A 24,372-nucleotide genomic window follows, 5' to 3' on the forward strand; every position below is an offset into this window, starting at 1 on the left:
TAAGTGCAACAAACATTTATTAAGTATTTGCATGTCAGGCACCCTTTCAATGGTTTCCGTGATATTTTCCCCCAAATCTGAGTTCCCACATGAAGCTTTTGTCAGCGGGAGACAATCTTGATGTAGATGCCATTCTTTGGACCTAGGGCAGATTTGGAGTCTAGCTGCAGTGGTACCTGAAAGAGAGATGAAGAGATGGCTTACGGCTAACCGCACCTATGGGAAAACTCTGGAACTGGGCCTGAAGCAGGGTTTGGAGATGAGGGACAGCAATACTGAGTGAGCAAAGCAGCCTCCCTGGCAGGGCCTTGAGAAGCCAGCAAAATTGTGTCTCGGGGACACTGGGTGCTGGGGCCCCAGCAGCACCCTGGTGCTTGACCCTCTTTCCCAAGTTAATAAAATACTGCGGGGACTAAGGTCCTCATTTGTCCTCCCAAGAAGCCTGCGTAGGAGGTAGTAGCAGCTCACTTTGCACGTGAAGGAATGGAGGTTCAGAGAGGCCAAGCAACTTGCCCGAGGTCACATGACTGGAAAGTGAAGGGTAAATCCTCAAACTCTCTCACCTCTTCTCATCTCACTCCCCAGTGCCCTAGCAGTAACTGAGCAGCGCCCCCTTCTTTCCAAGGGGCTTTGGGAGAGTGGCTGTCTCCTTCTCACGTGTGGTGTGGTCTAGCCTCACCGCCATTCAGAAAGCTTTCCTCATGTCCAATTTACAAGGCAGATTGATGGTGGACTGGGGACTTGGAAGAAAAGCCAGAGAAGTACTCAAGAAGCAGGGTGTCCCCTTGCGCCCTGTGTAAAACGATGGTTCAGTGGTTAATGTGAATCCTTTAAGGGGATGAAGAATCACCCTGCCTTAGTGCTGGGGCCTTGGTGGGCTTTTCAGATGTCTTTGAGGGGAGACAAGTTATATGACCAAGAAACAAGATGAACTAAACTTGCGTTATCCCGTGGGGGTAGCCAGCCAGTAACACATGTGGCAACCGAGTACTAGAAATATGGTTAGTGCAAATGAGGGGCTGAATTTTGTATTTTTTATTTTTAAAGATTTTATTTATTCATGAGAGACACAGAGAGAGAGGCAGAGACACAGGCAGAGGGAGAAGCAGGCTCCCCGAAGGGAGCCCGACGCGGGACTCGATCCCGGGACTCCAGGATCACACCCTGGGCCAAATGTAGGTGCTAAACCACTGAGCCACCCAGGGATCCCCTGAATTTTTTATTTGGTTATCAAAATTTACATTGCCACATGTGACTAGCAGCTAATGTATTAACACCGCTCTAGAAAAACTGGAAGCACCACTGGACTTCCAAAAAGGAGATCAAATGGGGCTAACGAAGTCAGGGAGGGCTTCCTGGAGGAGTGGACACCTGAGCTGGGGCTAGGAATAGGAGAAGCCTTGCGGGCAAGACTTCTCAGGGGCCACCTCGGGATTTGAGGGAACACCAAAGGATTTGGAAGATGGGATTAGTCTGGGGACAGGGAAGTGGGAGGGATGGCATTCCAAGTAGGGACGAGTGCACGCGAAACCCTCCCGGAGTGGGAGGATGGGGCCGAGGATACAAAGTGGGCTCAGACAGGCTCTCTCTAGATCCAGCAGGCTCGGGGACGCATGGCTGGTTCTTTTTTCCTTCTTTTTTTTTTTGTATATTTTTGTTTATTGGAGTTCGATTTGAACATGGCTGGTTCTTGAGCTGGGGAATGCCAGGCCTAAGCAGTGTGTTGGGACAATGGTCTGGCTGCTGTCCTGTCTGTCAAGATCAAGGGTAAATGAGACAAACCCAAAAAGAAGTCCTGCACCCGGAGCACCCAAGTCATTTGGGGGCCTGCTCCTCTGTTTGGCTCTGTGGTCCCAACTTGCCCCTGCCTGTCTCCAGCCTTGGACGCCGTCCTGTTTGCAGAGGCAGCGCCACTCTCTGAATCCCACGGTTGACCATTCATTGCTGCGTACTTAGCGCCTGCACCCCGTGCCCTCCCGTCCAGCCGTGGACAGGCACGAAGGGGCACAGTGTTCAGGCCGGAGGGGGAACAGCAGACACTGCCCAGCAGTGGCTGGATGCAGAGGGAGGAGGAAGGCTTGGGGTGCAGAGCGGGCCAGATCGGGTTTGAGCCTGTCTCTTCACTCTCTGGCTAGTCCTGCATTTGCTCCTGAACATTCGCTCAGCGAACGCGTGAGCACCTGCCCCAGAGCCTGGTGCTGGAGGCTCTAGCAGGGAATCCGACAGACGCGCGTTCCTGCCCTCCTCACAGAGCCTGCGGTCCACGTAGGCAAGTGATTTAACCTCTGTGAGCTTTATTTTAGCTCCTCACCCGAAGAATGGGAATAATGAGACCTACCCTGGGGAAATCACCGGCTCGCTTAGCTGAAGAGGGAAGAGCTGCGGCCTTGCAGGCCCAGCTTCGCTGTACAGAGACCGTCAATCGTAGTAACAGGAACACAGCCTTGGGTTACGTGCTGGGCTCACCCCCGAGCACTTGTGCGGACCCATTTAATCCTCACGCAGCAGGAACAGGGAGAAGGGGTTCTTGTTATCAGCCCCCTAAACACTCGTCAAGAAACTGAGTTCAAGAACTCCACCGGGAGAGCCGGGGTGAGCACCCCACCCAGCCCCCCACCCCGCACCCTGGCGCCCGGAGCAGCCAGGGGCTCACCTGCGTCTCCGGGCAGGCCTCGAACCGGAACTGGTGCAGGACCTGCAGCAGCGTCAGCTTGACCTCCAGCAGCCCCAGCCGCACCCCGAGGCAGCTCCGGGGGCCCGCGCCGAACGGCAGGTAGGTGAAGGGTTGCTGTCGTCGCTGCGCCTCGGCCTTGAACCTGCGGGGTCACGCGGTCAGGGTGGGCCGGGGACACCCACCTCCCTTCCCGGGGCCTGGTCAGCCACTGCTGTGGCCCAGGGACCCTTTCATCGGAGGCCACGTTCCTGGCAAGTGGGCCTGAACCCCACTGCGCTCAACAGAATCTGTTGTCCCATGGCCTTGTCCCTGGGGCCCTGGAGCTGGTGGCCGCTGATCCCCGAGCTTCAGTCCTGCCCTCTCCTCTGTGTCCCAAAGCCCTAGGGGCACTGCTGATGCAAAAGAATCACGGCGGGCGGGTGGGGGGCGAGCATGGGTGGCTCCATAGGCTAAGATCTGCCTTCCGCTCAGGTCATGATCTCAGGGGCCCCGGATGGGGTCCCCCGTCAAACTCCCTGCTCAGCCGGGAGCCTGCCTCTCCCTCTGCCCCTCCCCCTGCTCATGCTCTCTCTCAAATGAATAACATCTTAAAAATAATACAAAACTGAATCACCTGGAAGGCCCACTGGGCCCTCCCCTTAAGAACTGATTGCTGGTGAATCTGAAGGCTCCTGAGGATCCACCAGGATGAAAGTCTTCAGAAACCACACCCCTCACCTGGGCCTGTGGCTTCAGTCCCCACGAGCCAGCGGAGGGCAGCAGCCACCACCAGCTTCCTGTGCAGGTTCCCTGGGCACCGGCCCTCCCAGGAGGCCGTGTCCCGTGTCCCGCCGGGTTATCCGCCGTTGCCGCACTGGGCGGCTGTCTCCCCTGCCCACACTTGCCTCCCTGGTCCAAGCGGTGACACTGGGGCCCCTGGGGCTTTCTCTGTTCCAACCGCTGCAGAAAGTCTACCTGCTACCGAATAGCGTGTGCCCCGTGTGTCCTGGGACAGTAGCACTAGGGGTCCGCCACCGTTTCGTAGTGACCAGCTGGCTTCAGCGGCAGCCCTGGCACCTGACAGTCACTGTGCTCCCAGAGCTGCTGCGGGCAGGGTATTATTTATCGAGGTCCAGCTGCCCCGCGATGGGGGGCAGGGCGGGGGGGAGAGTCGTGGCCTCTTTCCTCAGGAAGTTGGAAGGCCCACAAGTGGACACAGTGTCCACTTGCCAGGTCACACCAGGAAGGGGTGTTCATCGTTTGGGTGAGGACGGTGTGGCCTCCTGCTCAGACATTTTCAATCTGGGAGCCTAGAACCAAACCCCAAGTAGGGGGCAGGGGCGTGGGGAGCCAGGCTAGCATGTTAGCACAGCTGGATCCCATGAATTCAGGGAGAAATTTCGTTAATTACTCTTGTTTTGGAACAAGCTCCGATTTTTTTTTTTTTAAGGACATGATGTTTTGTTATTTTCCAGCGCACGCCTGAAATAGGATCCCGTGTCCTGTTTCTTGGCTGGGACACAGGACGCCCAGCTGAAGTTGCCTTGTTGCTTGCACGCCGGGCTGCCGAAATGCTAAATCTCTGGATTCTCTCTGGGGCCTTAAAGACGGTGCAGTTATTTCCTTTGGCAGTCCTGTCTCTCAGATGTCTGATTGCTAGGACTTTTAACGGTTTGGGGACGACTTTGCTACATCTTTGTCTCCCCTTGGCCACCTCCAAGTGCCTCCCACTCGCGTCCCTCTCGGGCCCACTGTGGGGGACAGAGCTCACCTCTCGGGGTTGAAGGTCTCCGGTTGTGGCCAGTACTCAGGGTCACGGTGCAGGGCGCCCACGGCCACCTCCACCACGGCGCCCGCGGGGATGCGCTGTCCCCGCACCTCGCAGTCCCGCGCCGCCTCCCGTGTGAACCTATGGGGACATGTCGGTCACCCCTGCCTTGATGGCCAGCGGCAATGAGGAGAGTGTAGGGGAGACGGGGACAGGAGGCCCGGCCCTCTGGCAGGGGCGACCAGGATGGTTTCCACCCCCTGCCCTTGGCGCCCTACTGCTCCCGACCCTGCAGCCTCTAGGCTCCTTAGGCTCATTCGGCCTTGGATGAAATGCTGTCACGCATGAAGCCCGAAGAGCTTGTCTCAGGCCTGGTTAGGGGGGCACAGGTACCTCCCAAGGGCTTCTTCCTGTGGGGGCACTTGCGGGTCATTCCCCAGCCACGCTTTCCCCTCGTCTGCCATTCGTGGCCAAGCCCCTTCACATTGCCCTGGCCCAGCGGGCGCCTGGGGGCTCTGTCGGTGGAGCGTCGCCTTCAGCTCCCGGCACCATCCTGGAGTCCGGGCATCAAGCCCAGCGCTGGGCTCCCTGCTGAGCAGGGAGTCTGCTTCTCCCTCTCCTTCTGCCTCTCCCTCTGCTTCTCCTTCTCCCTCTGCTTCTCCTTCTCCCTCTCCCTCTGCTCCTTCTCCCTCTGCTTCTCCTTCTCCCTCTGCTTCTCCCTCTCCCTCTGCTTCTCCTTCATTCTCCCTCTGCTTCTCCCTTTCCCTCTCCCTCTGCTTCTCCTTCTCTTTCATTCTCCCTCTGCATCTCCCTCTCTCTCTGCTTCTCCTTCTCTCTCTGCTTCTCCTTCTCCCTCTGCTTCTCTCTCTCCCTCTTCCTCTGCTCCTCTCCCAGCTCGTTCTCTCTCTGTCTCAAATAAATAAAAATATAAAATAAATAAATTGCCTGGCCCCTGATCTCCATTCACTGTCTACACCACCATGGATAACTTCTACTAGAGGGGAAAACTTCTGGTCAGATTGTTTACTAAGTGCCACGGCACAATCCCATTTACATTGTATTTTTAAGAGCTAGACCACAGATGTTTGCATATAAACATAAAATTTCTGGAAGAATACTTGAACTTCAGCCATGATATCTTCCAAGGGACTGGGGTGGAGGATGGCAGGGGGCCAGAAGTGCCAACAGTTCTCTGGATCCTTCTGTATTATTTAGGTTTTTTTGGTTTTTGATTTTTTTAAAGTATAAGCATATTATTTTTGTGATACAGATAATTACTTTAAAATGAAAAACTATCTATACTGGCTTTTATTTCAGATTGTAGAACTGGACTTTCCTAAATATTGTAGGGGAGATAAAATTATTATACTAATTATCATTATATTTTACTCTCGGTTATAAAATAAATTAAGAGTAACCCGAGGCTCCTTGAAGCATTCGTCACTTGGTTAGGAGCCTTTAATGTAACAGGAGAGGCCAGGCCTGGGGGACCCCCATTCGGTCTTAAGCTACCAATGCAATTAACATGTGCTTGGAGCTGGTGGCAAAACGCCGGTGCTCAAATCAGAGCAAGCAGGTGGGGGTCTCTGATGTCCACAGCCTCGGTTCTAAAGGGTCAAACTAGGCTATACCGTGACATCCTTTTCTTTTTCATCTTTACTGGGAAAATATCCTGGACCAGGATCCAAGACCCCCTAGAAGCCAGAAAATAAGCTTTCCCTTCTGTATGTAGTGGGGCCTCCTGTCTCGCTAGGCTAGGCCATAGATAAGGATAGAAAAATCTGCTGGATTATACCATTTAGAATCCTGGATTCACACTGATAACACTTCAACAAGAGTTGGGATGTTTTCCACAGGGGCCGTTCTGAGCTTTTGTGTGGATAATGGTTATCTGTCAAGGTGTGTCAGGGCTTGGAAAAAGCCAATGCACTTTTCTGAGATTAAAATAGTAAAGAAAAATAAATACGGTTCGCCATTCTCTCTGTATTCACCCCGAAATCTGTTGCCTGGACCGAAGTGAATTGGCCTCTCATTTGGCTGAGAATAACGATGGCTTGCAGAGAGAAGTCAGCAGAGCTGATATGGCTAAAAATTCTGGTGGAGTAGGTACAGAGGAAGGTGAGGCCCAGGAGATCACGGCTTGCCCAGGATTGGAGCCGGCTGGAAGCTGGCCATTCGCCTGGAAGGCGGGCCTTCCTCTCTGCACCTCACACCTTGCATGACAACCACTTAGAGTGTCCGGCTTTTCAGATGTTCTGTCCACTGTCAGTGCACCCTGGGGGTGGGCCGAGCAGACGCTGGGTGCCCACTGAACACACGGGAAGCAGAAGCACGGAGCAGCTCAGAACATACCCAAGATCACACAGCAAACTAAGGGCATGGATGTGAGGACCGTCATGGCTTTCTGTCAAAATTTGTTCTGTGATGATGGAGGCCTGGCACTGCATGTGATTTTTATGAGGGGATCGACCGGTTCATCCGAATTCCCTAGTTTCTGGCCTGCCTTGGAGTGGGACCAGCAGCCCCTGGCTTCCCAGAGCAATGCCTTCGCCAGCTGCCTTTTACACGGTACTGTTGATAAAGGGTCACGGGGAGAATCGATCAGAGCATTTTGGTGTCGTAGAGCCTATTCATATTCACTTTGTCACTCAACACATCCTCTCGACCAGGTCTCCTGCGATGAGTTCTTGATTGGGTTTAGATCCAGGAAATGACATGTCTTTGATCACTTTATAGACTTTCCTCTTGCTAGAGAACACGACTGTTCAACTCTGCTGGTTTTCCTCTCTGGCAGGAACCTCTGCAACCGAGTTGGGACCTGACCCCAGTTATCAGCCCTCTCTGGGGTCCTGTAAAGGCTTCTTTCCCCTAGACAGCCTTTGTTCTATCACTGAATGTCTTATTTGGAGCTTCATTTTAATGTGTATAGCAGCTGCCCACAGTTCTCTTGGAAGGAAGCTGGATATAAATCATGAAAAAACAAAGATTGAATGACAGTTTGCTCCATGGCTCCCAAGGAAATCAGAGAAGGCCCGTAGAGTCGGTCTTAATGCCAGGAGAGGCACTAAGAGAGAGCAGCAGCAGCAGGAGAGCAGCAAGGCAGGCTCCGGGGCTGACTGCTCTGAGGGGCAGAAGCCTGTGTACTTGAGGACCACGAGATTTCACACACATCTCCAGAATTCTCTATATTTGTTCTGGGTCTGAACGCTCGCTTTGGACAAGAGCTACAATCACACTCTTGACGATGTTTTTGGCTTGGAATATAATTCTGAGACACCTTCAAAGCATCCACATTTTCTCTTTTTAAAATGGCCAAAGATGGGGCACCTGGGTGGCTCAGTGGTTGAGCATCTGCCTTCAGCCCAAGGGTGATCCTGGGGGTCCTGGGATTGAGTCCCGCATCAGGCTCCCTGCAGGGAGCCAGCTTCTCCCTCTGCCTGTGTCTCTGCCTCTCTCTGTGTGTCTCTCATGAATAAATAAAGTAAAATAAATAAAATAAAATAAAATAAAATAAAATAAAATAAATAAATAAAATAAAATAAAATAAAATAAAATAAAATAAAATAAATAAAAAATGGCTAAAGGGACCTCCCTCTGGATTATATGGTATATGAATTCATAGGCATGCAGAGTGGAACTTATGATGTACAGGCTAAATGCTATGTGTTGTTTCTGTTTCTAGAAACTGAAATCTGGCCACTGTTTCCCTCCCTAAGGGCCTGGGGCCCCAAGTTAAGACCCTGTGCTCCATGGACTGCCTCGTTTAGGGGGAGTTGGAAGGAAGCAGAAGACCAGATTCCTGCTCTCCAGGCACTCACAGGTTAGTGTGAGTGGGTGTCCCTGGGTGAAACATTGCAGAGGGGTTGAGAAGTGTCCGAGAATATAATTGAAAGTACAGTCTGTGCAAAGATGCTGGGGGAGGACAGACAAAGTGCCTGGAGCTGTGAGTCTCGGGTTGGACCTCGATGGAAGGGGCCGGGGTGAATTGTTGGGAGAATGAGGAGATGCCTTCCAGGCCTTGAAAGGATCCCCCTGGAGCATCACCTCCAAGGGCAGGAGTTTCATCTGCTGATTTTCCAGTGCTTGGAATAGCATCGGCTTGATAAATAGTTGCCAAATGAACAAATGGATGAACAGACAAGCAGGCAGGGGGACTAGCTGAAGCCGTTCAAGGCTGGGAGGCCAAGGAGATGGGCTTGGGTTGGGGAGGAAGGTCATGTTAAGAAAAGACCAGTGACACTTTGAGAAGCTGGTTAAGGTAGAGGAAAATGAGCCAGACATTGACTACTGGGGTTACTCTCTGGAAGCTATTGCGCCCCAGTGGATACGGAGAAACCCAGGGCTCAGGCCTCGCCCTCCAGAGACTCGAGTCTGGCATCACACAAAGGGTGACAGACTGATGTCTAGTGAGGATCCTAGATGGTGATGCCAAAGGGGCTTTGGAGGACTGCGGGCTGGGGTGGGGTTGGGGGTGGGGATGGGGAGTGGGGCGTACCTGAAAGCCGGGGGGTAGATCCTCAAGGTCTCCGCAATCACCATGTCCAGGTAGGGCAGGCCTTCCTGGAGGCTGCAGTAGTCAAGGGCCGTCTGATGATGGTGGTCATGGTGGTGGGGGGGTGTGACAAAGGAAGAAAGTTGAGTTACAGCGAGTCACACAGCCTTTCTGGCTTCTCCATTAGCATTAGAGTCCCGCTCCCGCTTAGCAGACTCGCACATGGAGACGCCGCAAATGCACAGTGTAGGTCGGTGCTCCCTGTGTCCTGGTGTCCCTGTTCCATGGTGCTGTATGTGACCGAGGACGAGCCGGCCCGGCCTGGGACTTGGGGGGTCTTTGAGTGTCACACAGAGAGGTTTGGTTCTAGGGCAGTGGCAGCAGGTGCAGCCGGGAGCATTTCCGGAGCCTGGTGGCTGCGTGTAGCACAGACACGACCTGGGTCAGTCCCCCCGCACCCCGAGAGGCAGCTGCTCCCCCATCTCTCAGATGAGAAAACCGAGCCTCGGAGGGGCAGCCACGGAGGCGGTAACTGGTATGTCATAAAGTTAAGACGCGCAGAGTGACATCGCAGCAAAAGAAAAAGAGTCCTGGTAACATACAGGATGAATAGTGACAAAACCCAAAGAGCTCTTATAAATCTGCAAGAAAAGGAACTAGGAACATGGTCAAAAGCTATGAACAGGCGAAGCAGAGAAGGAGAAATAAAGTTGCCATGATGAAAAATATGAATGAAAAGGAGAGTTCGTTACCAGTCAGAGCAGGAGAGGCCAGGAATGTGGATTAGGTACTAAAGGGCGAAGGTGTGGAGAGGCCTGACCCAGCACCCTGTGTTGGGGGGACCTCAGTGACCCTTGGACTGTGCCCCGGTGGGAGGGGAAGGGACACATGGGACACGAGCTGGGAGCAGGATGTGGGTGGGAGGGTTAGAATGGGGTCATGGAGGCTTATTCGCTGCTCTGCTGGGTTTCCCCGCATCCTCCCTGTCGCCCCGTGTCCTACAGAGCCTGAGTGGTCCCCTGTTTGGTAGGGGACAGCCTCCTTTCTTAACCCCAGATAGCTGCTGATGCAAGAGCAGGCCTCAGCGGGGCATTGCTTTCTTTGACCTCCCCTCCCTGAGCAGCGCAGAGGGCCCGTCCAGGCTGCAGCCCCCAGCTGTCGGTGGATGGCCCCCGGGGGGCCCTGCTCCACCCCCGGGAGCCACTCGGGCCTGCAGCCGGCCACGGGGCTGCCCCCCAGGGTCTAGTGGCTGGCAGGAGGGGGCAGAGCCCCAAACACGTGTGAGGGCCTGACTCCCCGGCCCACGCAGCATCCCCGTGTGGGGAGAGCCTCCTTGGGGGAGCCTGGGCACCTCTGTTCTCCTTTCTGTGTTTAGTGGTTTGATTTGTGCTTCTTTCTCCTGGCCTGCGAGTCACAAAATACAAATTGTGTCATTTCAGTGATTCTGCATGTGAGTTAAACACTCCGATATTTACATTTGAGACTGGCATTGCCTGGGTGGCTCAGTCGGTTAAGCATCTGTCTTTGGCTCAGGTCATAATCCCGGGGTCCGGGGTTCGAGCCCTGCGTTGGGCTCCCTGCTCAGCAGGGAGTCTGCTTCTCCCTCTGCCTCTGCCTGCCGCTCCCCCTGCTTGTGTTCTTTCCCTCCCTCTCTCTGTCATTCTCTGTCAAATAAGTAAACACAATCTTTTTTAAAAAAATAATAAAACTGGCATTGCATGATAGAAAGATGAATGGTAAGATTCATGCTAGAGAAGAAGAAAAAGGGAGAACCTTTGTATCTACTGTTGATGGCACTCTCCCCTGCCTTTTGAATGAGGGGCCACATATTTTCATTTTGTATAAAACAATTGCGTGGTTGGCCACGCAGGCCACGGTTGATGTGAGCCTCCGACCCAAGGGCACCTGTCTGGAATTAGGATCGCGTGCAGAGACAGAGAAGCGGGTGGAAAGTGAACACAGGTGAGTCATGAACTGTTGGTGACCATGTTCTGCCTTTGGAGAAGGCTCCCTGGTGTCCCTTAGAGCCTGGTTTCTGCTTGCCACCCTCCGGGATGAGTAGCCTCGTGGGTGGTGGGTGGATCAGTCCTCTCACAGTGTTTTCTCACTTACGGCCTCAGCAACAGCTACCTCTGTCATCTGCAACCCAAGGAGACGTAACAAACGCAGAAAATGCAAAAAAGAAATGGTGGCACTGTGCACCAAAATACAGAACTATATCTCAAAGAGAAACCAGGTCTGGAAGCAGCGTCCCTAACAGTAGATGGTATCGGTTTCCCAAACAGAATTTGTGATTTGGAAGCTCTCAGCATTTATTAGAGAAATAAAACTTTTGAAAGCAGCCTAGGGGAATTGGATATTATAAAGTCAAAGGGTTCGTGTATTCTTTCTCTGGATGAGCTTTCTCCTGTGCTTCTAAGCTTTTGGCTCGAGATCCACATGCAAATATCAGCTTGGTCCAGTGGTTCTCAAGGTGGCTGAACATTAGAGGCAGTGGGGTGGCTTTTAATGTCTAAGGATGGTTGGGCCTTGCCCCCCAGGATTCGACTGTGGGTGTGAAGTGGGGCCTGGGCACCAGCTCTCCCATCCCACTCGGCCACTGGCCACTGTAGTGTGAGCCCCAGGGAGAGACCACTCACTGCATTAGCCCTTCGGTCATCTACCCGTGATCCTCCCGTGGGAGGAGTGGGCAGATGTGGCGGAGGGAGGCTCACGCTTGCACATTTTAATCAAACCCAGGTGAAGCAATGAAATTCAAGTCTCTGTCCCATTGACAGACCAGTCCACCCATCTGGACCTTTGCCTGGACCTAGTTAGTTCTTTCGGGAAAATCAGGGATAAAGGGGTCCTGCACCAGTCCTGCCAGCAGAGGGCAGCAAGTGTATGGCAAATGGGGGACTCCCCGGTGACGCTGGGCCCCTGCTCAGAATCACAAATTAGACCCAAAAAAGACTTGGGAATCATGCATGCATCCAAATTCTTCATTATAGAGATAAGAAAAATGAGACCCAGAGAGGAAAGCCTTCGAAACCAAAAGCACATAGCTAGAACGTGAAGCAGAAAACCCATGTTTTAATTCAGCAATCCCGCCCCGAACCCCTGCTGCCTGGCAGGTGCCCGGCTAGGTGCTGAGGATCCCCAAACGAGCAAGTCTTGGATCTCTGGGGAAGCAGACTTCTAAGCTAATCATTATCCTGAATGCAGAACATGTTCTAGAATGGACTTGGGAGGACCAGGATACAGTTCTGAAAACTCATTCATTCAGGCGCCTGGGTGGCTCAGTGGTTGAGCGTCTGCCTTCGGCTCAGGTTGTGATCCCAGGGTCCTGGGATCGAGTCCCACATCTGGCTCCTTGCAGGGAGCCTGCTTCTCCCTCTGCCTGTGTCTCTGCCTCTCTCTGTGTGTCTCTCATGAATAAATAATTTTTAAAAAAGAATTAATTCATTCATGAATCTTTAGGACACATGCTAAGTTGGTGCCTATGGTGGGCCAGGCCCTGACTAGGCACAGGGCTCATAACATGCAGACCCTTCCCACCCTCCCAGGACCTCATGGTCTGTCTCAGGATGCGAACCAACAGCAAGGATTAGGGAGTGGTGAGCATGAGGCTCTGCGGGAGAACAGAGAAGGCCACACCTCCCAGACATTCGGGATCAAGGAAGCTGCCAGAAGCAAGGGTTGCCCAAACTGAGATCTTTATGATGAATAAGAAGAAGCCAGTTGAAAAGCAGGTGGGCTTGTTTGGATGTTGGCTCCGCCAAACCAGTCTTAAAAAAAAAAAAAAAATCCATGAGTCCATCACAGGATCCTGAATCCTGACTGGATATTTGAAACACTTCAGAAATTATGGTTCATTGGTTTTCAGTGTGATGATAGGATGGTGGGCCCGTTTTGGAAAAGAGCCCTTCTGTTTTAAAAAAACAGAATGAAATATTTACAGATGATAGGACATCTGGGATGTTTTTTTTAAAAACGTGGAAGTGGGGAAAGGGACAGAAGCAGAGTGGCCGCAGCAGACTCTTGTGGGTGCTGGGTGAGGGGGACAGAGTTCTCCCAAGTGGCCTTTGAATTTATACAGCTTAAAGTTTTCCTTTGCAAAAAGCTAAAACACCAAATAGAAATGTAAATAACAACAGCGTGTGGAGTCGCCCCATGCACAGACTTGGAGCTGCGCTCAAGAATTAAAAATGGTTCTGCGAGGCTGGCCGAGTGGGAGAGGTGTGGTTTGGAGCCGGATCTTGTAGGACAGTTGGCAGTTTTCCGGGCACAGAAGGCAGAAAGCCCTCCCATGCGGGGCGACCTTTTGGGCTGAGTCAGAAGAAGTGTGGTGGGCGTGGGACCTGGTGGAGGGCTGGCAAGAAATGAAACAGAAAAGGTAGTTATGCTCTACGGGCGCGATGTGTTTTTCTTTGGCATCTAGAAAAAACCCACCCAATGAAAAAATGCTGGTGGTGGGGGGTGTGGGGGGAGTGATATAGAATTCACTCTAAGTGAGAAAGGGAAAGGAAGGGTAGCTTAGTCAAGAAAACGTTTTCCCTTGGAAGAAAAGCCTGGCCGGCTCACCCCAAATGTTTGAAATAGCAGCAGCAGCATCGCAGGCAGGAGGCTGGGAGCTGGGAGCTGGGAGCTGGGAACTGGGAGTTGGGAGCTGGGAACTGGGAGCTGGGAGCTGGGAACTGGGAGTTGGGAGCTGGGAACTGGGAGCTGGGAACTGGGAGCTGGGGGTTGGGAGCTGGAAGCTGGGAGTTGGGAGCTGGGAACTGGGAACTGGGAGTTGGGAGTTGGGAAGTGGGAGCTGGGAAGTGGGAGCTGGGAGCTGGGAGCTGGGAACTGGGAGTTGGGAGCTGGGAGCTGGGAGCTGGGAGCTGGGAGCTGGGAGTTGGGAGTTGGGAGCTGGAAGCTGGGAGCTGGGAACTGGGAGTTGGGAGCTGGGAGCTGGGAGCTGGGAGCTGGGAGCCGGGAGCTGAGGCTTCTGGTCCAGTTCCTCCCTTGCTGTGGCCCTTGGTGCTCAGACCCTTGGTGCCCCAAGGGGCACCGGGATGTCAGGAGAACCCAGTGGGGTCTGAGCAGAGTAGACTCTCATTTCAAGCCAGGAAGCACTTTAAGCTTCTGTGTTTCCAGAAGATAACATTAAAAAGCGATCCCGAGGGCTCTGACTCCATTGCACGGCCCCGTATTACTCAGAATCAACCTGTCCTGCTGTCCCCAATGCTGGCCATGCCTCTGGGTGCCCACTTGGGGTGTCCCGCCAGGGTCTCAGCCCTGGATGCACCCCAGGCGGCTGTGGCCTGGGGCCAGTTGCCAAGGCAACACCAACAGGTCACCAGGTCTGTAAGGTGGGGTCCTGCCCAGCTGGCAGGGCAGGGCAAAGGAGCCGGTAAGGTGACAGGTCTCTGGAAAACATAATGCACCAAATGAGCAGATAATCCTTCCATTTGAATGTATTGGGTGGCAGGGAGCTCACTGTAGCACCGAGCCTTCTGCGGCATGTGTTAAATGACTCTATAAGGATGTGTTAAGGAAGAAAGTGATTTTAAAATCTTATAGAACTTATTTCAGCTGGGACTTATTTCATAAAATAAATAGCTGTGTTCTCAGAAGGTTGAAAATCAATATTAAATATTTATTAATATCCAATAGTGGGAAATGTGGATTAAATAGTAAATATTTGATTACTAACTATTGGGGGAAATATAGAGTAAAACATAAACTGAACCTGTGCCTCATGGGTTACATTTTCAATCCAAATTTTCCAGAAGGTTATTTCCACCTATATTTGATTTTCAGTGGGTAGTAATTTCTCTTTTTCTTTCTTTCTTTTTTTTTTTTAAAGATTTTTAAATTATTTATTCATGAGAGACACAGAGAGACAGAGAGAGAGGCAGAGACAGAGACAGAGGGAGAAGCAGGCTCCATGCAGGGAGCCCGATGCGGGACTTGATCCGGCACTCCAGGATCACAACCTGGGCCAAAGGCAGGGCCTAAACCAAGGAGCCACTCATGAGTCCCTCTCTTTTTATTTCTAAGGTCCTCGGTCTCTTTGTCTTTTTATCATACCGCTTAGATCTGTAAACCAATATTTAAATGCAATGGAAAAACCTGATGGTTAAGGGAACTTCATGGAAAATCTATGGATAAATCCTTTTAAATAGGAAATAATACTGCCCTGACCTATTCATGTCCTCTGGCTACATTTAGATTCTTGTGTGCCATTTTCTTGAGAGCTACACACACACACACACACACACACACACATGCACACACACACACGCCCCTCCCCTGAGTCACTCACACCTACACATATATCACATGCTGTATGCGTGTGCAGTTAGGACGTGGTGAATTAAGGAGGAACAGAAAACAAAATGTCACTGCTTTCGAAAAGATTTTTTCCTGGAGATTCAGGGACTTAATAGAAAAATTAACGTTTTCTTATTTTGCTAAAGGAAATAGAAGTGGGGGCGGCTTCAGTTTGGTCTTTCCCACGCAGTAGTAACAGCAGCAGCGAACAGGGCTGGTAATGTGGCATTTGTCACCAGATGCAGTGTTACAGAGAGTGAGCTCCATTGTGCCAGGCTTTGCCCTCCAGAAGCAGGGAACGTGACATCCCCAAAGACCCGGCTCTCCGGCTTGGGGCCAGCCAGGGGCCATACAGCCTGTATGAAGGATAAAGATTTCTATTCGCTCTCATTCTCTGGGGAACATAAGATGAGAATATGAAACCAAACCGTGGAAAATGTGGCAACCTTTGCTTTGCCCTTTTGACCACCAGCCCAGAAGAGCCCTTCCCCTCGTGACCAGCCCCGCAGATGAGCACGCAGTCCTGCGGCGAGGCCCGAGCGGGGACCTGGGCTCCTTGCCAACCAGTTCTCTAAACAGAGACACTAACTTGCTGGCTTGAGAGCCCAGGGATGGGCCCACTTGAGCTGGTCCAGGCTGGGGCGAGAAGCAGTGAGGGTCGGATGGATGGAGTGGGCCACGGGACGGGGAGGGGAGGGGAATCTTCCCATCAATGTCACTGCCTTGCCTAGCCAGTGCCCAGAAAGTTCTGCATCAGAAAGTTCTGCATGCTAATTGAAAGCATTTGGTAGATTTAGATGCAGACATGCGTCCATACCTTAGAGAAAGTAATTAGGAGACTGTGTATGGGATCTATTTACACCCACTTTACAAGAAAGGAGACAGAACCCGTCCACATAAACCTGTGGATTATTCCAGGTGCCCTTGTACTCTGCAGGCCAGGCCATTAAGGGATTAGGTGAGGAGATTGTAATGAAAGAACATAAACCCGCCTACACGTGCGGGCGCGCACACACACACAAACACACACACTAGCCCTCACCACCGAAGGCCCTGGGTTGAGCTTTATTGATGTCCCTGACTTTCAGCAGGAATTCCTGTCTTCAGAGACCTAAGATAACAATAGCGCTCTGCCTCGTGCAATATTTTACTGCGCACAGAGGGACTTTTACATCTGTTGTATCATTTGGTCCTCACAACTGCACCGTGCGATAGGTAGGGCAGTTTTTGCTGCCTACTTTTGTTAGATGAAGAAAACCAAAGATTCAGAGATTCATGGCTCATCCAAGGTCACACAGCTGGTGAATGGCAGAGTCGGAATGAAATCCAGATCTTCACATTCCAGGACTTGTCCCTCATGCTGTACTGCCTAGGCCTCCCTCCCTCTCCCCTCTCTCCCTCGTCCCCCCCCCCCCCCATCTGCTGTCCTTAGGTACATTTTATGGAAGAATACCATGCATACAGAAAAAAATATCACACAAGCTAAAGCGCAGAGTTCAGTGACTTTTAACAAAGCGAGCACACCTGTGTACCCACGGCCAGCTTGAGACACCAGACATTGCCAGCATGCTGCTGTGACTCCATCCGGTCCCAGGCTCCCCACCAAGGGCAACCACTATCCTGCCTTCTATTTTTTTTTTTTGAAATTTTTTTAGATTTTATTTATTTATTCATGAGAAACAGAGAGAGAGAGAGAGAGACAGAGACACAGGCAGAGGGAGAAGCTGGGTCTCCAGGATCACACCCTGGGCTGAAGTCTGTGCTAAACCGCTGAGCCACTGGGGCTGCCCAACTATCCTGCCTTCTAACACAAGAGATTACTCTGCCTTTTAAAAAGCTGTACATAAACAGAATACGCAGGATGTAGGCCTTTGCCCATGCCTGCTTGAGCGTGGTGCTGTGTGTTGGACATCATGATGTGGCGTGGCGCTGAAGGGCGTCCATTCTCGTGGCGTCCATCCTTTCAACTGTGGCTGGACCTCTGAGTTATCCCAGTTTGGGGCCGTTATAAATAAAGCTGAAAATTCTTGTATGTGTTTTGTGGTGGACGTGTGTCCACACGTCTGCTGAGTGTATACCTAGGCATGGATTTGCTGGGTCGTAAGGGAAGAGTATGTTCAGCTTTAGTAGATATTTTGGACAGTTTTACAGATTGGTTGTACCTATTGCCTAAAATTTTAGTGGTGAACCAGCTGAAAAGCAGTTTGTTGACACAAATGCCAGGTCCCTCTATTAATCTCCCTGGGGCTCCATCTGCTTCCTTCCACTTGCCTCCCCAACACGCTGAAACCCAACCACTGTCTATTCCAGGAAAGGGTTGAGAGAAGAAATAGTGTATTATTTGGGGAGCAGAGTTATTTATCCCTAGTGGGGGCATATAGAGAAAAGGGGAGGTAGGGACAAACAAGACACATCTAATCCCCTGGTTTTAAAAAATGGTCTCAATTATCAGACATAAGTACATAAGTACTCATAAGCATAAAACACATTCCCAAATCAACTAGAGTCTTTGGATTATCTGCTGTTATATAATACTCCATTAATAGCCGATTGTATATGATGTTTAAAGAAATAAGCCCCTAAATAAATGACAGTTAGATCACCTAGCTCACCATCTCTGCAGTGGGGAGAGCGGGTTTTGCATTTAATTTGCGGAGAAATTCTTTTTGTTCACTCTCTCTCCATATAGATAGTGAGTATGTCTATGACATGGGTGTGACATGCCCCGAGCAGAGTGTGAGGGCATGGCGGGGGCGGGGGTGGGTGCGGCAAGACACAACCCCATACATTCAACTCACTCTGTATTTGAGACACTGTTTACTTGTTTGTTCAGAGATTTGTTACTATGGTAATAGGGAGCCACTGAAGGTTTGATGAGTAGAGGTGACATAATGAAAATGGTATTTTGTGCTCTGACGATGGTATATGAAGACAGTTGGAAGAGCTGGTCAATAGGACAAGAAGATGGGAGATTACTGTAATAGTCCGGGCAGGAGCTCGGAGCTCGGATGACAGTGCAGTGGTCAGAGTGGGCAAGGGGTTGAAAGGGAAGTAGTATGAGCAGTGATTTTCTATCTTGGCTGCTCCCCACTGAGGCTGGAGCCCCACCCCGAAACATTCAGCATCCATTGATGGATTGGTGTGCAGAAGTTGGTAGTATTCCTAAAGCTCCCTGGGAGATTTTCATGTGCAGCCGGATACAGAGTCTTCATAATTTTATTATTTTTTAAAGATTTTGCTTATTTATTCATGAGAGACACACAGAGAGAGGCAGAGACACAGGCCGAGGGAGAAGCAAGCTCCCTGCAGGGAGCCCGATGCGGGACTCGATTCTGGGCCCGGGATCACGCCTTGAGCCCAAGGCTGATGCTCAACTGCTGAGCCACCCAGGCATCCCTGTGTCCCCGTAATTTTAAAGGGAGACTTGCCGGGGGAGGTGAGTCTTCGGATGTAAGGGGGCAGGGAGTGAAGAGATGAAAGTGATCCCTAGGTTTCATTCCCAGGTGGCTGAAAGATAGAAAGAGGTGAGGCTGCCCTTCCAGGAGAGCTCCCCTTTGGCAGGCTTGTGGGGGAGGGACCCCGGGGGATACGGTGTCTAGCTCAGCCACACAGAGGGAGATGAGTCCCCTGAGATTGGGGTTCAGAAAGGAAAGCCGGGTGCAGAGGCCTGAACTGTAGGGCCGCCCAGGAAAGGAGGCTGAGAGCCTGGAAAGGAAGGGACTCTGGACAGTCTCGGATCTCCCAGACACAGCCACAGAGATTAGGGACCAGGAAAGGACATGGCATCAGTCACCTGAGTGGAGGCGGGAGACCAAAGCCAGCAGCAGGGGGGTTCACCGAGGTGCACAGGAGAGGGGATGGAGCGAGAGGGAGCGAGCTGGGCTGGCACGGCACTTCCACAGGCACACTGCAAGAACCAACCACGGGCAGATATGAAGCAATGCCACCGAGCAGCAGCCGTGTGACAAAGGGAAAGCATGTGCTGCTCCTCTAGTTAGTGGGGCGGACCCAGGCCCGATGGTGTAAGGCCTGGGGAGAATGATTTTGAGGCAATACAGGCAAGGATTTTCAAATGACTAGAACTTAATGAAACAGGCAGCCTCTAGGCCCGCTGGAGATTGTCAAAAGTCGCTGAGCATCTGAAAAGGTCGCTGGTGGATATTCATGGATCCCTCATCAGGAGGGGCTGCACGTGGCCCTGTGGGGCCTTCTACATCTAGGATGGTCCAAAGCATCATGACCACCCCCCCACCCCCACCCCCACCCCGGCTCCCCAGGGACAGCCTGTGACGCTAGCGGATCCCGGAGCACTTGCCGGCAGAGGAGATGTCACACAAAGGTGGATCCCCTTGCTCTAGGTACCCCCACCTCCGCCCCCCGCAGCCCCATCGCTCATTCCCTTGTGCGTCTCCATCACGCAGTCCAAGAGTCAGAGCCCAGGTCACGTACTGTTTGGGGAAATGGTAAACAAAGATAAGAGCTTTAAGCACTGGAATTTATTTTTTATCCACTCGGCCTAAAAGCCACTGCGTGTTAAATTTAGAAGGCTGGCTTCCAGCCCCCTCCCTGCCCTCCTGTTCGCGGCCTGCTCTTTCCCGGCCACGCTGACCATGGAATAGGAAATGTGTTTGGAAAGCCCGGGCGTCCTTAGAGGCTGCCTGCCTGGATGTTTATAGAAATGTATCATCCGCGGGCCTGGGAGAGAGGGTCACTTCCTCCGATGGCCGGCTCTGCTCCCCATCCCAGCAGCAGCCTCTCTACCCAAATATTTACCCAAACGTCCTCCAGGCAGGGCCATGGTGCTTCTGCCTCGAATGCACGCACCGTTGGTAGGTGAGATGCTCCCCCGGGGAAGCAGCCGCATTTGCAGACCCCCTTACAATTTATTTACAAAGGTCTGCCTCACGCCTGGGAATCTATAATTGAACAGCTCTCTCTATGTAGGTTAAATCCCTTTGCAACCAAGTCCGAGAACCTGTAGAAATCCTTTTGTCGGCCTGGAATTCTGTTGTATTGAATATTGTTGGAAATAAATGAGCCATTGTCTGGGCTGAGAATTTTCTGGTTAGATAGAGATCTCCACTGCGATGCGATTTATTGTGGCAGGGTTTTTTTTTTTTTTTTCCCCCCCAGCTCATTTTAAATTCCCTGTTGCCTGCTCAGTCCATTTTCCTATCTCAGGATAGAAGTGGGGAGGGTTAGGCCCAAGCTGAAAAAAAAAGGAAAAATAGGCTTCTTTGCCCAAGAATGCCATCCAGAGGCCCACATGGAGTCTGATGCCAGATTTTAACGGGGAAGTGCAGGATGTCTGTTGGCTGGTTTCAGGGAAAAGAGTGACCAACCCTGTTAGCTGATGCATGAGTGGGAGGTTAGTCCCAGGACCGTAAAGAGACTCGGAGACTCTGGAGGTCCATGGGTTCAACTCCCTGTCCCCCATGGTATGGGCGAGGACCCACAGCTCAGAGAGGTGTGTGCTCACGAAGGAATGCTCATTTATGGCTCTTACGAAAAATAATTCCCTTAGCCCCACTAAGCTTTAAAATATATCCAGCCCTAGTTATGAGTAAGTTTTTGAAGTTAAAAATTAAAAAAAAAACCCATCAGGAGCAATTCACTGTCTTTCTCTTCTATAATCAACTCTTGAGATTTTGAATTTCACGGTCCACAGGCAGATTTGTAAGTGGAGAAGCAGAGATGTGGAATTCAACAGATCTGACTGCAAGGCCGGGGGCAAGTTATGAAGCCTCACCAGGATTTCAGTCTGCTTGTCTGTGAAATGGGGGCAGATCACACCAGGAAGGCTGGTAGTGAGGACTCCTCATCAAGTGCCGGTCAGGGTTTCCTGAAGCTCTGTTTGTAATTCTCTCGCTTTGGACAGGAGGTGGCAAGTGCACGTATCAGATTTGCTTGTTTCTAAAAATGCTGGTCAGGGACCAGCTGCAGGTGTGGGGCCGTCCCCACAGACATGGAAATAGTTGTGCCAGTGAGAATTAAGAATTCAGTGGCGCTGCCTTAGGGGAGATGCTGAGAGAGACCCCCATTCCTGTGATCAGAAAAGGAGGAAGGAAGGTACGAGAAGGTAAATCCTAGGACACATGACAGAGGCTCTTAGAGACCTGCCTCAACTCTTCCCTGTGCTAAGAGCCTCGCAGTACACCTCCTGTCCCCTAATAAGATTCCACTCTGCCCAGGAGAAGACAGAAATTTCCAGAGCTTGAGTGGCTTGCCCTAGGCCAGACGTGGGGAGGGCTGGCCTATAGCCAGGGCCTGTTTCCAGGGCCACCTCTTACAGGTGGCCGCAGTGGCTGCCTCGGCACCTCTTGCACCTGATGCGATTTTAGCCCTTGCCCTATTTCTGCAGCTGGCGGCGGTAGTGGAAAGGATTCCTTGCTGAGTGTGGTGGCCTCCACGGTGGCAGAGCCAAGCAAACATGGGCCGCAGAATAACGGCTGACACGAGCTTCCCCATAGTGGGCCTGAGGGCACAACAGAGCGTCCCTCCCTCCCCTTGGAGCAGGAGAACTGGGTTTGGATACAGAAGATGAGGTTCTTGGGGGAACCCCCCCCTTTTTTAAAGATTTTATTTATTTACTCACAAGAGACACAGAGAGAGGCAGAGACACAGGCAGAGGGAGAAGCAGGCTCCATGCAGGGAGCCTGATGTGGGACTTGATCCTGGGACTCCAGGATCACGCCCTGGGCCGAAGGCAGGTGCTCAACTGCTGAGCTGCCCAGGCATCCCCCCCCTTTTTTTGTAATTAAATTTGGGAGTGGGGGGAGACTCACTAAATCACAGACTGCCTGGGCCTCAGAGCCTCGATAGTGGTTTCCATTCGGAGGGGCCCAGATGTTGCATTCATGCCTCCGCCTCTGGTCTGCTGGGTGGGGGCTGGAGTCTCAAGGTGAAGGGGGCTGCCAAGGGCCAGGGGGAAGGTTCAGCCAGCCCGGGGCCTTTGGGAATGGCCTGGCAGGTGCTCCCCTCGTGCCCCACTACGAGATGTGGGGGGCTCACCTCCCTGCTCACTCTGGGCCATCCTTCTGCTGCCATCCCCTCTGCAGGAGGGGAAGGGGGGGTCACAGGAAGACTCCCCTGCAAGTGAGACCCACACACCCCATCTCTCGGAACGGAGAAGGGTCTCATGGAATGGGAGGCTGAGTTCTCCCAGGCAAGACTTACCCGCCCCCCCCGCCGTCCCCCATCTGCTGGACAAGCCAGACCTGCGGGGACCCCTGAGGCATGCCTCAGAGGCATCCCCTGAGGCTTTAGTTAGGGGTGTCCTGTGGACAGAGCTGCAGGGGTGTCCTGTGGACAGAGCTGCCCGCACGAGCCCTGGGGGGCTTCAACACAGTCCCGACTAGGGGCATAATTTTGTTCATTGTTTTGTTTTTGGTTTTATCCAATACTGGACTGCTCCTCTAATGTAGGACAAAATCCCAAAAAGGTGACTGTGGCCCCATGAACGGACATCACCCCCCACCCCCCACCGAAAACGATTCTGTGTACGCGTTCCTATCTTTATGCTTTTATCTTACATGTTTAAATATCTTTCTACTATCTTTGCTAAGAAGAATTCCAGCTGTCCTTCAGGGGTCCCCTTAGCAACGTCTGGGGCTCCCGTGAGGTTTGCAGGCCACCTCTTCCAGGCTACCGCTGCACCGGGAGTGCGTCCCTGCGCCTGCTGTGTGCCAGCCCTGGCAGAGGGAGAGGGTGCCGTCCGGTGGGCGAGTGGGGGCCCCGGAGGGGGAGGAGCCCTGTGCCCCCCCCAACTCTCTGTGGGAGGGATGCACACAGTGGGGACAGCGGATGGGATGTGGGGGGGGATCAGAAACCCTTCCCGGAGAGGGGGAGGCTTATGCCGAAGCAATTTTCAAAAAGCATTTGTGCTCTTTCACACAGAAACAATAAAAGCGCTTAAACCAGGTTTTGGAGCCGAATTGAACCGGGTTCCTTCACAGGCACGTCGTTTATTGCCGTTTTATTGGAGCGCGTGCTCTCTGCGGTTCCTGCCTCTGCCTCCCGGCCGGGCAGCGCGGCACTGGCGCGTGTTAATTATGGCCATTTGTTTGGGCCTCGGATCTTCAGGACTCGTTTCTTTTGTCTTCTGTGTCTGCTGCTCCCTGTGGGTGCCGGGTGCGGGGTGCATCCCCCTGTCCCGCAGCGAGCCTCCTCAGAGGGGCTGGACTTAGGGTGGGGGCACGCTGGGGTCCTCGGAGGTGCCACAGGTGACTGTCACATTGGGAGGCCCGGGGCAGGGGCCTGCAGGCTGAGGGATTTTTGCAGGACCGTAGGTCCAGGCAGCCCGGGGTCAGGTCCACAGCCACGGACCAGGCGGGGGAGGAGTTGTGGGCGGGGAGGGGAGCTGGGGTCCCTGGGGACAGAGATGCAGTCCTGAGGAGGTGGGCATGGCTGAGCTGGGCCGGGCACGGCTGCCAGGTTGTATTTCCTGGCCATAATAGGGTGACAGCAGATGGCCCCCAGGAGCTCATGGGGCAAGGGCCTTGCTGTTCTATGGGGTCCTGGACAGGAGGTGGGATGACCTCCCAGTGGACAGAAGAGGTGGTGGGATGACCTCCCAGTGGACAGAAGGAGGCCGGACTCCCTAGAGGAGGTGAGGGTCACGTCCTGCCACCCAACGGACAGATCTGAGAAGCAAGCTGCCATCGAGCTGCAGGCTCTTGAGCTGCCACGCTCTTCAGGAGCACAGGCTGCTGGTGGCTTTGGTGCCGGAGCTGCCGTAGGCTGCCCATAAGTGCCGGCTCCACGTGTAGGGCTCTGAAAGGGGAGTGGGGTGCTGGGACACGGCACATCCCGGTGCCCCCCTCCAGCTGCCGCCTGCTGCCTGGGTGCTGACCTCCAATGTCTACCCCAGAGCCAAGGCCCTGAGTGAGGGGCAGGAAAGCCAGGCCAGGTGATGTGGGGACCAGAGAAAACAAGCCTGGCCTGGGGGCGGGGCAGACAGTGGAACCAACAGTGTCTTTCGAAGAAGGGCAAGTTCACGGTTACTGAGAGTATTTACTGACCCAAGGCCTGGGGGGCAGGCACAGGGCGAGTTTCACGTGGATCGTTTAGCTGAGTTTCCATTTTACAGATGACAAAACTGAGGCCCGGAGGGCTTTATGTGCAGGGTTGGTAGAAAGAGAGGATGGAGCTTGGTGGAAA

The 24,372-nt window shown here is 52.7% G+C and overlaps 1 protein-coding gene across 3 annotated transcripts in view; it reads right to left on the bottom strand.

Moving 5' to 3' along the window:
• Nucleotides 1-24,372, bottom strand: part of TBXAS1 (thromboxane A synthase 1) — a 161,786-nt gene continuing 137,414 nt past the window's right edge. For all 3 annotated transcript variants that reach the window (XM_038559412.1, XM_038559413.1, XM_038559411.1), the window contains 4 exons: nt 8,917-9,008; nt 4,425-4,562; nt 2,654-2,816; nt 1-176 (listed from right to left, as the gene is read on the bottom strand). In XM_038559412.1, coding sequence (XP_038415340.1) covers nt 102-176; nt 2,654-2,816; nt 4,425-4,562; nt 8,917-9,008 — 468 coding nt within the window. In that variant the 3' untranslated portion in view covers nt 1-101. The remainder of the gene's footprint in view (nt 177-2,653; nt 2,817-4,424; nt 4,563-8,916; nt 9,009-24,372) is intronic.

The sequence above is a fragment of the Canis lupus genome, chromosome 16, assembly GCF_011100685.1.
Source record: "Canis lupus familiaris isolate Mischka breed German Shepherd chromosome 16, alternate assembly UU_Cfam_GSD_1.0, whole genome shotgun sequence".
Classification (NCBI taxonomy): domain Eukaryota; kingdom Metazoa; phylum Chordata; class Mammalia; order Carnivora; family Canidae; genus Canis; species Canis lupus.